A 13,268-nucleotide genomic window follows, 5' to 3' on the forward strand; every position below is an offset into this window, starting at 1 on the left:
CTCCTTTAGTCAAACGTTTAATTCTCTACTTTGCGAACAGTTTGACAGCTTCAGAATAGAATAGAGCTGGAAGGGACCTTGGAGGTCTTCTAGTCCAGCCCCCTGCTCAAGCAGGAGAACCTACACCATCTCAGACAGGTGATTGTCTAGTCCAGTGGCAAGAGGTGGCAAGAGGTGCCCTCTCTGTGGGCACATGCACCGTCGTCCCAGCCCTGCCTCCTCCCATGGCCCCCTCCTCACCAGCAGACCCCCCAGAGGAGAGTCGCCCCGGGCACGGCCCATGCAAAGCAGCACAGCCAAGGACATGGTAGCCAGGCAGCGGGGACAAGACTCCGCCCTTGCGCCCCATCGCATGCAAATGATGCTGTGGGGCACGGGCGGAGGGCGTGGCCACCATGGTGCTGCTGGGCTGCCTGGGTGATCTGTAGCGGGCTGTGGAAGTGGTGGGTGGCCCAGCGGGCAGGGCGGAGCAGGGACAGGGTGGGGGGCGGTTTTTGGGCACTCGGTCTCTAAAAGGTCCAGTCTCTTCTTAAAAATCTCCAGTGATGGAGCGCCCACGATTTCTGGTGGCAGGCTGTTCCACTGGTTAATTGTCCTCCCTGTCAGGAAGTTTCTCCTTAATTCCAGCTTGCTTCTCTCTTTGATCAGTTTCCAACCATTGTTTCTCGTCCTTCCCTCTGGTGCTCTGGTGAACAACCTGACCCCCTCTTCCTTGTGGCAGCCCCTCACATACTGGAACGCTGCTATCCTGTCTCCCCTATTTCTTCTTTTCTTTAGACTAGCCAAACCCGAGTCCTGCAGCCGTTCTTTGTACGTTTTGGTCTCCAGGCCTTGGATCACCTTAGTTGCTCTTCTCTGAATTCTTCTTCTCTCCCTTCGTTCCAGGAAAACGCTCACTTCAGCATCTCCGAGTCGCTGATTGCGGCGATCGAGCTGATGAAGTGCAACATGATGAATCGTCAGATAGAAGAGGAGGAGGAAGAAAGTGACAAGGTGATACAAGACCTCAAGCAGAAGATCCGCATCCGCCGGCAACAGATTCGTACCCGCTACCTCCACCCGGCGTGCCAGGACGTGGGCTCTGACAGTGAGTGCTTCCTTTTTTATTTAAAAAGTTTTATTAACAGTTACAAAATAAGCCCAATAACCCTCCCCCTCACCCCCCCATCCCCCCCCACTTCCCGGAGCCAAATACAGTGTATTTCAAACATATTAAACATAATCTAATTAAGTTAACAAGTATATTAATCATAAGCTAAACAAGTTTAATAATTTATACAAGAATTAAAATCATACTTATAATAATAATTTATAATAATTGCTTATAAACTGATTGTTTATAATATGTTATAAACAATCAGTTTATAAGCAATTATTATATAATAAAGAAAAATTATAAAATATTATTAATAATACTTTTTTTAAATCACAAAATAAATGGAACTTTTCAGTTCCATATTTAGTCTGAATATAATCTATCCATCTTCTCCATACCATAATATATCTTTCTTGTGTATGATCCTTTAACTAAGCAGAAATTTTAGCCATTTCTGCCAGATTGGAAATCTTAAATGTCCATTCTTCTAATGTAGGCAATGAATCTTTCTTCCAATATTGACCTATCAATAACCTTGCTGCTGTAATTAAATTCAACATTAAAATAGTTTCTTTAACGTCAAAATCCTCAAAAACCCCTAATAAAAATAGTTGAGGAGTAAACTTTATCTTCCTTTAAAAAATACTTTGAATGTTCCACCAAATCATAATCCAAAAAGCTTCCTACCCTTTGGAAGGTTGCAAAGTTGAAATCCCAAAGGCTTCCTTGAAGCTGAATCCATCAGACAGACCTCAGGCTGTCTCTGAAACTGGATTTGGGACTGAATTCTGAAGTATCTAGTCCAGGCGTGTCAAAGTGCCGGCCCACGGGCTGGATGTGTCACCGCCGAAACCACGCCCAGCCCATTGCCGGCAATGGGGGAAAAAGTCACGTCACGTCGCGAGTTTGACGTGTCTGATCTAGTCCGTCTTTTCTCAACCTTAGCCATCTTTAAGACCTTTGAACTTCATGGCGCTGACTTAGTGTAGGGAATAAAAGGTAAAGAAGTCCCCACGTATTTTATTCCACTAGTCCAGTGGTGGCGAACCTATGGCATGCATGCCAAATGTGGCACTCAGAGACGGCTCTGAGGGCACGCATACCACCGCTGCCAGCAGCTTGCGCAGATCTATTAGGCCACTGCCCAGAGCGGCAGCCCCACCCAGCACAAAGGAGGCGAAGTGGCCAGCTAGCAAGCTCGAGTAGAGGTGGTAGAGCACGCCCACACCCAGCAAGCCAAAGGCCACCCCGAGCAGGGAAAGCCGGATCCCCATCGGCACCATGGCCCCCCCCAGTCCCAGCTAGGATTGTGTGCCTCCCCCCCATCTATGCTGGGCCTCCTGCCCACCACCCCACCCGCCAGAGACCCCCTGGATCTCCCCCAACCCTGCCTGGCTCCCACAGGTGTCTCCCCCATGAGCAACATTGAGGTGACCATACCCACCCCAGCCATGCCCACCCAGTGGGCCATGCCCCCATGCCTTCCCTGAGGGCACAATAATACTGATGTGATAAATAAGTGGGTTTTGGGTTGCGGTTTGGGCACTCGGTCTCTAAAAGATTCGCCATCACTGCGCTAGTCGTTGCTGAATCCAGGGGGCGATGCTCATCTCCGTTTCAAGGCCATTGAGCCAGCGCTGTCCGAAGACATTGCTGTGGTCATGTTGCCAGCATGACGTCACGCAGCGTTGTTATCTTCCCATGAAGTGGTCCCTATTTACCTACTCACATTTGCATGCTTGCAAACTGTTAAGTTGGCAGGAGCTGAGTTATGGACGGGAGCTCACTCCATCACACGGCGCTCAGGACTCAAACCTTCACCGCCAGCTTTCCAGCTAGCAAGCCCAGCATCTTTAACCGCTGAGCCACTGTGCAGCTCATTTGGATTTAATGACCACTACGAAAAAGGTCGTAAAATCAGGTCTGGTCACATGGTGTGTCTCGCTTTACAACTGTTACAACAGACGACTGTAAAATTGCAGGCCCAATTATGGTTGTAACTCGTCTGTTTCCTGTACTCTGTCCTATTGATAATGGTGAAGCATCTTCGTTCAATCTTTCTCGCTCTTGCAGGTCTGAAAGCGACAGACAGTGGATCGTACTTCAGCTCCCAAGACTCAACCTGTCCCTCCGACTCGGGATCTGCGGAAGAGGTGGATGAGTATGAGATCCGAGGTAGGATGACATGTGTAGAATGAGCCCCCAGCTACCCTTCCTTTATAGGTAGTCCTTGACTTACAACCATTCATTTAGCGACCGTTCGAAGTGTGGAGGAAAAACCCAATGAAAAAGACAAGAGGCAGCAGCACAAAACAATAACTCTTACTTTAAGATTCAGAGGTTTATTTTGCTAACGATTCGGAACATAGCAAGCGTAATAACACAACTTCACTTACATTAATAACCCGTTGCAATGAGGACCACGTGGCATAGCACATTCCAAAAGGACAGCTATAGGCCAATGGCAAATCAATCAGGTCCAGTCCCAACTCGTTATACCCTTTCCCGTTCTAAGACTGTAGTCAGATGGTCCGCTGACTTTTGCTGACTTTCTACTGACTTCCTACGGACCTTCTGCTGAACATAACTTTCCAAATATACCCGTGTACATTGGAACCCGCATCCATCAGCTACTTTCAGTTCCCCTTTTCCCACGGTTACAATATTCACGTTCCAAATATACACAGAGCTACCTACTTTGCAATTTCATATGGCACAGAGCTCAGCAGATTACAAATAATACGTCCGTATTGTGAAACAATATAGCGTTCGAGTTAAAGCTCTGTTTTAAATCACTACCGTGGGGCCTACCTCAGGTTTTGCTCCAGCCTCATCTTGTTATATGAGGAAGGGGCTATATTTTCATCTCCCACAGAAGTTACAACGGCACTGGAAAAAAAGTGGCTTAGGACCGTTTTCCACACTTAACGATTGTCGCAGCATCCTGTGGTGGCCTGCTCAAAATTCACACAACTGTTAGACCTGCCTCAGTCAGCCCTCTAGGAAAGTAAGACTCCTGAATCCTCTGAGTTGAATCGAAAGAATTTTTACTGAGAGTGCCAGCGCTGCTAATATCAGATGTTCTTGCTTTGACAACATATGGAAATGCAACCTTTTTCCTTCTTATGTTTTACTCTTAGAATTAGAGTTAGAATTAGATGATACTGAGGAGGGGAGGAGGAGGAACGTGCATGAGAGTTTAGCTAGACATAACAATACTGTAACCAGTGTGAGAACCAAGGTTTTTTTAAATAAGAGATGACAAGGAATGGCAGATGGGAGAACTGGAGGGAAGGCCTGCATTTCAAGCTAATTGGAGAATGTGATTTATGACTGTTAATTGGAGGAGGGAATTATGCTTTGATGCTATGTGCTCAGGGGAGGGGAATTCAGATTTTGGCTTGGCCCATGTACGTGCCGAAGCTATGCTACTCAAAGATTCTTTAAGGTAAACAATGCCTCGAAGTTCCTTGAAGAACTTCATCTGTCGGAACCATGACAGAGAGAAACTGGATGTAGTAAAGTCAGGCGGAATCTGACGGTCCCGCACGAAGCACAAAGCAATTCCATCGGTTGAGGCATGTTCTTCTGTCATCCCCATGTCCTGCAGATGGAAACGAAGGATCCAACCTGATTCACATGTTCAACAGTGAACTGTCCGTCTCAATGGCCTCGTTGTTTTCAGGTAATGACTTTCCCCTCCTGAACCCTTGGTAAGTCCGTATCAGATTTGGCAAAATAGATTAATAATAATAATAATAATAGGAAGGGACCTTGGAGGTCATCTAGTCCAACCCCCTGCTCAGGCAGGAAACCCTATACCATTCCAGACAAAGGGCTGTCCAGTCTCTTCTTAAAAACTTCCAGTGTTGGTGCATTCACAGCTTCTGGAGGCAGGTGATTCCACTGGTTAATTGTTCTCACTTTCAGGAACTTTCTCCTTAGTTCTGGGTTGCTTCTCTCCTTGATTAGTTTCCATCCGTTGCTTCTTGTCCTGCCTTCAGGCACTTTGGAGAATAGCTTGACTCCCTCTTCTTTGGGGCAGCTCCTGAGATACTGGAACCCTGCTATCATGTCCCCCCTCGTCCTTCTCTTCGTTAAACTAGACATACCCAATTCCAGCAGCCTTTTCTTATATGCTTTAGCCTCCAGTCCCCTAATCATCTTTGTTGCTCTTCTCTGTACTCTTTCTAGAGTCTCAACATCTTTTTTACATCGTGGTGACCAAAACTGGACGCCGTATTTCAAGTGTGGCCTTACCAAGGCCTTGTAAAGTGGTATTAATACCACTTTCGATGTTTAGGTTAGATGTCAGGCCTGCCCCGACTTGGTCTTTAAGTATGAAAGACCCCCTTTGTAGCAAAAGGTATACTTTACTAAAAGCCAAGTGGTTTACCATATAGCAAAGCCAGAACTTAAGTTCCCGCGCCAAACTTTCCCGGTTAAATTTCCTGTCCAGTTCTTCCTCCTTGCTGGGCTCTTATTGTTCAATTCTATTTGAGTAAATTGTTTTGGGACCTGTCTCTTCAAGGGGCGGGCTGGTTGGTGAGGGGTTACATTCCATTCCCAGCACTTTGACAATGAGATGGTATGTCCCCTCCGGGAGGTACGCTGAATAGTTAGCCTACCCCCTTCCCAATCGGCTCCCCCCCCCCATATTTCATGGCAGACTGGCAGCTAGCTGGATGCAAAGCTCAGATCAATGACTGCAGTCACTTTTTGGATGGGTCAGGAGATTACCTGTCCCACCTGACGCCTTCCAGATGTCTTAAGGCTGAACATCTGGCTGACCTGATTTAATCTCAGGAGTTGAATCCCAAGTCACTGTTTCCAACCAGTTGCATGGAATCAGGATGATATTAAGGCAAGCTGAACTATGTCCCCGTGACGATAGATAGATGATTGATAGATAGATAGATAGATAGATAGATAGATAGATAGATAGATAGATAGATAATAGATAGATAGATAGATAGATAGATAGATAGATAGATAGATAGATAGATAGATAGATAGGTGGGTGGATGAGTGGGTGGGTGGATGGATGGATGGATGGATGGATGGATAATAGATATTAGATAGGTAAAGAATGATAGGTAGGTAGGTGGGTGGGTGGGTGGATAATAGATGTTAGATAGGTAATGGATGATAGGTAGGTAGGTAGATAGACATATATGATAGATGGTAGATAGGTAGGTAAGTAGGTAGATAGATAGGTAGATAGGTAGATGGGTGGGTGGATGATGGATGGATAATGGATGTTAGGTAATGGATGATAGACAGGCAGATAGATAGATAGATAGATAGATAGATAGATAGATAGATAGATAGATAGATAACCTTTGTTGCCATTTTTTACTGTGGGCACAACGGCACACATTAAAAATGATCTTTAGTTGCCTCCTCTCAAAGTGTACACATACATAACACACATTTAAAAACATACCATATTCAACATACGTATCGGCCTGCACCCTTCCGTATAAGTAACATATAAATATTAATCACTGTCCATCTTGAATACATAACGGAAGGCGGAAGCTTTAGACTTCACAAGGTTAATACAAGGTTCATTTGAAGACTTCTGTCGGCCTGTAGTTGCCCAGTTCTGGGCAAAGAGTATGTCTTCCCTAAACGCCGCTGAAGATGTTACCTAGCCTGGTCACGAAACGTTCAGAGACCAACCCACCAGCTCAGTATGTCTTCTTCTCTATCGCTGCTGTTGCTTTGACAAATGTAGGTTAGGATCAAGGTTTGCATTGCCCAGTGCCCACAGTCTCCTTAAAACATTTTTACATTTTTCAGGTGTGGATAACCAATTTGCCTTCCTGGTTTGCCCATGTTAAGGCCCTTCTGAATCCAGGATTCATCTGCTCTGTTGCCTCTGGAAATATGTAGGCAGAATTCCTGGTCTAGAACTAGATAAAGTCTAAGCCGGTGTTTCTCAATCTTGGCCACATGAAGATGGGTGGACGTCAACTCCCAGAATTTCCCAGCCAGCATAACTTATACTCTCTTGTAATCCCTCCCTCTGCACTCTCTCCGCTTTAGGGAGTAAGAGGGAAAAAAAAAACTCCAGGCACGGCTGGCTGGGGAATTCTGGGAGTTGAAGTCCATATATCTTCAAGTTGTCATGGTTGAAAAACTCTGGTAGGCAGGTATGACCCTTTCCTAGACAGGAGCAGATGGTTCTGAGAGTGTGAGGAAGTTGGTGGTATTGTCTTCGATGAACATTGTGCAAAGACCTGCTTGGATGAGGGTTTGACTTGCCAGATCCAGAAGTATCTCTGTAGAGCTGAGAACTTCCCTAGTAAGAGTTATTAGACCTTTAATCAGTGAGTGACCCATTTAGGGGCTTAAATCAATAGAAATCCATCAGATCAAATATGGTATAGAGCAAGGGTAGGCAACCTTGGCTCTTTTATGACTCGTGGACTTCAACTCCCAGAATTCCTGAGCCAGCATGGCTCAGCTTGGAAACCTCTCCCTTTCCCTTCACCGTGGCTGGCTCAGAAATTCTGGGAGTTGAAGTCCACCAGTCATAAAGCGGCCTAGGCCTAGAGCAGGGTTGGGTAACCTTGGCTCTTTTATGGCTCGTGGACTTCAACTGCCAGAATTCCTAAGCCAGCATGGGGGAACTATGGCCCCCTCATGACTCGCGGACTTCAACTCCCAGAATTCCTGAGCCAGCATGGCTCAGCTTGGAAACCTCTCCCTTTCCCTTCACCGTGGCTGGCTCAGAAATTCTGGAAGTTGAAGTCCACCAATCATAAAGCGGCCTAGGCCTAGAGCAGGAGTAGGCAATCTTGGCTCTTTTATGACTCGTGGACTTCAACTCCCAGAATTCCTGAGCCAGCATGGGGGAACTATGGCCACATGACTTCTGGACTTCAACTCCCAGAATTCCTCAGCCAGCATGGGGAAACTATGGCCCCTTCATGACTCGTGGACTTCAACTCCCAGAATTCCTCAGCCAACCTGGCTCAGCTTGGAAACCTCTCCCTTTCCCCTCAGCATGGCCAGCTCAGGAATTCTGGGAGTTGAAGTCCACGAGTCATAAAAGCGCCAAGGTTGCCTCCCCCTGGTATAGAGTTTCCTGCTTGTGCAGGGGGTTGGACTAGAAGACCTTCAAGGTCCCTTCCAGCTCTGTTATTCTTTTATTTCAAATTTGGTACTTCCTCATCTCTGTTCTGTTGCCACTTAGATGCGGACATCAAGAGGAACCGGCCTCCGAGCAAAAAGTCCTTCCTTTCCTCTAGTTCCACGTACGTATGCCTGCTGCTGATGCTTCATCCTCCCTCTCTCCCTCAGCCTGGCCCAACCTGGGTTCAGCTACAGGTAGACCTGTACAGCTGGAGGTAGATGCTGGAAGTCATCTTCAGGACGCCTCAATTAAAAACCGACTTACAGCGATGAGGCAGGACTTGCCGGAGAGCCTCCCGTTGCTCATCCATCTTGCAGCAAGATGGCCTCAGCAGGAAGTAACCCAGAAGCCCCGGGGTTGAGGAAAGCATTTGCTTCTATCCTCCATGGGGGGTGCAGAAGGGATTCAGCCCAGCATGGACCATGCAGGAGAAGCAGCAGTAATTAAGACCAAATGGGAGTCAGTCCAGTCCAGTACACAGGAGGGGGTGTTTCATGTGGCTAGGGCAGGGAGGACACTTCTAGCACGGGATACATGGTGGGAAATGTGCTGTCAGTCAATTGGACAGGAAGGAGGAGGAGAAGGAGGGAAGAGAGGAGACAGAAATAAAAGGGAGGGAGGAAGGAAGGAAGGAAAAAGAAAGAAAAAGAAAGGAAGGAAGGAAGAAAGAAAGAAAGAAAGAAAGAAAGAAAGAAAGAAAGAAAGAAAGAAAGAAAAGGGAGGGAGGGAGGGAGAGGGAGATGCAAGAAGGGAAGAGAGAAATAGGAAGGGAGGATGGGAGGGAGGGAGGAAGGAAGGAAAAAGAAAGAAGAAAAAAAGAAAGAAAGAAAAAGAAAAAGGGAGGGAGATGGAAGGAGGGAAGAGAGAAATAGGAAGGAAGGATGGGAGGGAGGGAGGGAGGAAGAAAAGGAAAGAGAAAAAAGAAAAAAGGGAGATGGAAGGAGGGAAGAGAGAAATAGGAAGGAAGGATGGGAGGGAGGGAGGGAGGAAGAAAAGGAAAGAAAGAAAAAAGAAAAAAGAGGGAGATGGAAGGAGGGAAGAGAGGAGACAGAAATGAGAGGAAGGGAGGGAGGGGAACGGAGGAGATGGAGGGAGGGAGAGGAGGCAGAAATGAGGAAGGAGAGAGTAAGAAGGGGAGAGGAGACCAAAATGAGAGGAAGAAGGAGGGATAAAGGAAGAAAGGGGGAGAGGAGAAGATACAGAAATGAGGGGAAGGAAAGAGGGAGGGAAGGAAGGCCGGAAGGAAGGAAAGGAAGAAAGAAAGAAAAAAGAAAAGAAAAAGAAAGGAAGAAAGAAAAAAGAGGGAGATGGAGGGAAGAGAGGAGACAGAAATGAGAGGAAGGGAGGAAGGGGAGCGGAGGAGACAGGGAGGGAGGGAGAGGAGGCAGAAATGAGGAAGGAGGGAGGGAGAGGAAGAATGAGAGAGGGAGAAAGGAAGAAAGGGGAAGAGGAGAAGAGACAGAAATGAGAGGAAGGAGGGAGGGAAGGAAGGAAGGTGGGAAGGAGACGGGAATGAGCAAGGAAAACGTCCGGTTCCCTCCCCCAATGGCTTCTTCCAGGAAAGAAAGTTCCTAATCCTGCCAGTAGGGGGGGAGTCTAAGGCAACCTTTTTCAACTACGACAACTTTCCAAGCGTGTCAATTTCAGCTCTTAGAATCCCTCCGCCAATTTAACGCTGGGAGTTGAAGTCCACCCATCTTAAAAGTTGTCAGGATCGACTGGGTGGGGAATTCGGTTGAGCTCTGCCCGTAATAACTTGGGGATTTCTGGGAGCCGAAATCCATACACCTTAAAAGTTGCCGCGATTGAAAGACCCTGATCCGGGCATCTTGTATCCCAGGGGTCTTCCAACTCGGCCCTTTGATGACTTGTGGGCTTCAACTCCCAGAATCCCTCAGCCAGCGTGCAACGCTGGCTGAGGGATTCTGGGAGTTGAAGTCCACAAGTCATCGAAGGGCCGAGTTGGAAGACCCCCGCGTTAATCCTGTTGCTTTACAGTGGTTGTCATTTCTCCCGCTTCCTCCAGGAGCTACCACACCATCCTCAATTCGAACTCGGCAGAAGCCGTAGCTATGGGCTTGCTGAAGCAGTTTGAAGGAATGCAACTGCCCGCAGCCTCTGAATTGGAGTGGCTGGTTCCCGAACACGACGCCCCGCAGAAGGTAAGTTCTTACCAAACATGAGTTTCTCGTTCTCCGGGCAGAGGGTGAGCTAAGCATCCTCCTATGTCATTGATCCTCGTCTGGTTCCTACTGGATATCTTAAAATGCAGCTCTCCTGAACGAGTTGGGAAATTGGAACGAGTTGAGACACGACAGGGCAAGTAGGACTTTTTTTTAAAAAAAATTCTTCTTTTCCTTCTTCATTAAATTTGAATGAGATTAGAATTCCATTAATTTTTTATTATTATTTTCTTCAAACGGTCAAATGCGCAAGCTTCAAAAACGTTTTTACAAAGACGAAATAAAACTAGATCCCAAAAAAGGTGCATTTAAAAAAAAAAAAGCACGAGGAGGAATTCTCATTCAATTTTATGGACATGTTTAAGACCCCCAAAGCAGTTGACCAGTACAGTCTAAAATTTAGCGTTAGATGAAACATTTTAAGAAGCGTTTTAATATTTCAGAATGACTCCCAACCCCAATTCGTTAACTCATTTGTTAGGAAAAGCCTTTTTTTTTAAATAGCCAAAGTTAAAAAAAAAAAAACTAGCTGTTGCCGCTCTAATGTTAGGATTTTCACCAGCCAGTAAAATGTTTACACACTCAGAATTGTACAGAATATTACTTTACTGTTGTAGGCTGTATACGTTGTCCTCGGGTTATGACGGCAATTGGGACCGGAATTTCCATCACTAATGGTCGTTAAATGTGATGTCATTTGACCACATTGCTTACAGACAACAATTCTCGCAGTCCTGGTTGTCATCATAACCTAAGGACTGCGTGGGACATCAAGCGAGGACCTTGCACATTTGCGACTTTTGACTTCCGGCTTCTGCTGGCTTCCCCAATGACTTGCTTGTGGAAAGCCAGCAGGGAATGTCGGAAATCGCAATCGTGTGTCCACGGGTTGCTGTAACAGCCAAAACACCAAGGACCAGCCGTAAATCCCAGCCGTTGTAAGTTTGAGCAGCCGCCGAAGAAGCAGTAGCAACCCACGGACTTCCTTAAGTTTAAGTTTAAATGAAGTTTCACTGTAGGATAAAAACACCGAGGAAAACAAAAGTTAGAAAAATAAGAAAAGGAATAAGGAAAGCACAAAGAGAAATAGAAGTCATTACAAAAAAGATTACAAAAAGGATCACAACATCAAACCTTTGACTTTACACTTCACCATGTTTCGAACCGTTGCTGTCATTGCAAAATCCTCTAATCATCAAAACCTAAAACCAACGTTTCGTTTCTGGATAAATTCTTTCCTTAAAACAGTCAAAATATTGCCACTCCGCTAACTCCATCACCTTTGCAATCCCCCAGGCCCCTTTTTCTAATGCGGAAATTAGGCCACAGCTCTTTGCTTTTTGTGCTTTACAAGGCTTATTTATTTGTTTGTTCAATTCATTTGCTACCTATCTCACTGCGGGGTTACTCAATCAATCAATCAGAATAGAGTTAGAAGGGACCTTGGAGGTCTTCTAGTCCAGCCCCTGCTCAAGCAGTAGACCCTATATGATTTCAGACAAATGGTTGTCCAATCTCTTCTCAAAAACCTCCAGTGATGAAGCACCCACAACTTCTGGAGGCAACTTTTGTTCCACTGGTTAATTGTCCTCACTGTCAGGAAGTTTCTCCTTAGTTCCAGGTTGCTTCTCTCCTTGATTAGTTTCCATCCGTTGCTTCTTGTCCTGCCTTCAGGCGCTTTGGAGAAGAGATGGACCCCCCCTCCCCTCTTTTTTATGGCAGCCCCTCAAATACTGGAAGACTGCTATCATGTCCCCCCCCCCCCCAGTCCTTCTTTTCTCTAGACTGGCCATTCCCAAATCCTGCAGCCATTCTTCATATGTTTTTGCCTCCAGGCCTTTAATCATCTGAGTTGCTCTTCTCTGCACTTTTTCCAAAGTCTCAACATCTTTTTTGTAATGTGGTACTCTATAGGTCAGGGGTAGGCAACCTTGGCTCTTTTATGACTCCCAGAATTCCTGAGCCAGCATGGGGGAACTATGGCCCCTTCATGACTCGTGGACTTCAATTCCCAGAATTCCTCAGCCAGCGTGGGGAGACTATGGCCCCTTCATGACTTGCGGACTTCAACTCCCAGAATTCCTCAGCCAGCATGGGGGAACTGTGGCCCCTTCATGACTTGCGGACTTCAACTCCCAGAATTCCTGAGCCAGCATGGGGGTACTATGGCCCCTTCATGACTCACGGACTTCAACTCCCAGAATTCCTCAGCCAGCATGAGGGAACTGTGGCCCCTTCATGACTTACGGACTTCAACTCCCAGAATTCCTCAGCCAGCATGGGGGAACTGTGGCCCCTTCATGACTTGCGGACTTCAACTCCCAGAATTCCTGAGCCAGCATGGGGGAACTGTGGCCCCCTTGATGACTTCTGGACTTCAACTCCCAGAATTCCTGAGCCAACATGGCTCAAGCTTGGAAACCTCTCCCTTTCCCCTCAGCACGGCTGGCTCAGGAATTCTGGGAGTTGAAGTCCACCAGTCATAAAAGAGCCAAGGTTGCCTACTCCTGCCATAGGTGACTTACCATAATAAAAAGGAAGAAAACAAAAGGAGCGTAAACAGAACAGAAGTACAATACTAGAACAATAAAATAAACATTGTATTGGTTTTCAGGGTCCCTTAATGTTTCTTAAAAAGCTTTTTAAGCGCCCCAAGTGGTATAAGAAACGACGGCTTTCCCGGAAGCTACTGCTGGTATGTCCAAAGAGGAGCATTGTGCCGTGTGTGCGCTTAACGGCTTTTCTGAAATGCGCACAAGAGATGCGTTGGGAAGGCTGCTGTGGTTTGATGTGGGTTGTAGCGCCCAGGTCCGTGGCAGAAGAGGACAAAACAGACAGTCCTCGA

At 46.5% G+C, this 13,268-nt stretch overlaps 1 protein-coding gene across 4 annotated transcripts in view; it reads left to right on the forward strand.

The window, feature by feature from the left end:
* The window catches only part of RUBCN (rubicon autophagy regulator), a 55,954-nt gene that overhangs the window by 27,541 nt on the left and 15,145 nt on the right, over window positions 1–13,268 (forward strand). For 2 of the 4 annotated variants that reach the window (XM_039369931.1, XM_039369932.1), the window contains 6 exons: window positions 886–1,087; window positions 3,170–3,271; window positions 4,707–4,781; window positions 8,301–8,361; window positions 10,267–10,402; window positions 13,038–13,118. In XM_039369931.1, coding sequence (XP_039225865.1) covers window positions 886–1,087; window positions 3,170–3,271; window positions 4,707–4,781; window positions 8,301–8,361; window positions 10,267–10,402; window positions 13,038–13,118 — 657 coding nt within the window. The remainder of the gene's footprint in view (window positions 1–885; window positions 1,088–3,169; window positions 3,272–4,706; window positions 4,782–8,300; window positions 8,362–10,266; window positions 10,403–13,037; window positions 13,119–13,268) is intronic. The other 2 variants (XM_039369933.1, XM_039369934.1) reach the window with 1 other exon arrangement.

This window comes from Crotalus tigris, unplaced genomic scaffold (assembly GCF_016545835.1).
Source record: "Crotalus tigris isolate CLP2741 ecotype Arizona unplaced genomic scaffold, ASM1654583v1 scf7180000021321.634910, whole genome shotgun sequence".
NCBI classification, from domain to species: domain Eukaryota; kingdom Metazoa; phylum Chordata; class Lepidosauria; order Squamata; family Viperidae; genus Crotalus; species Crotalus tigris.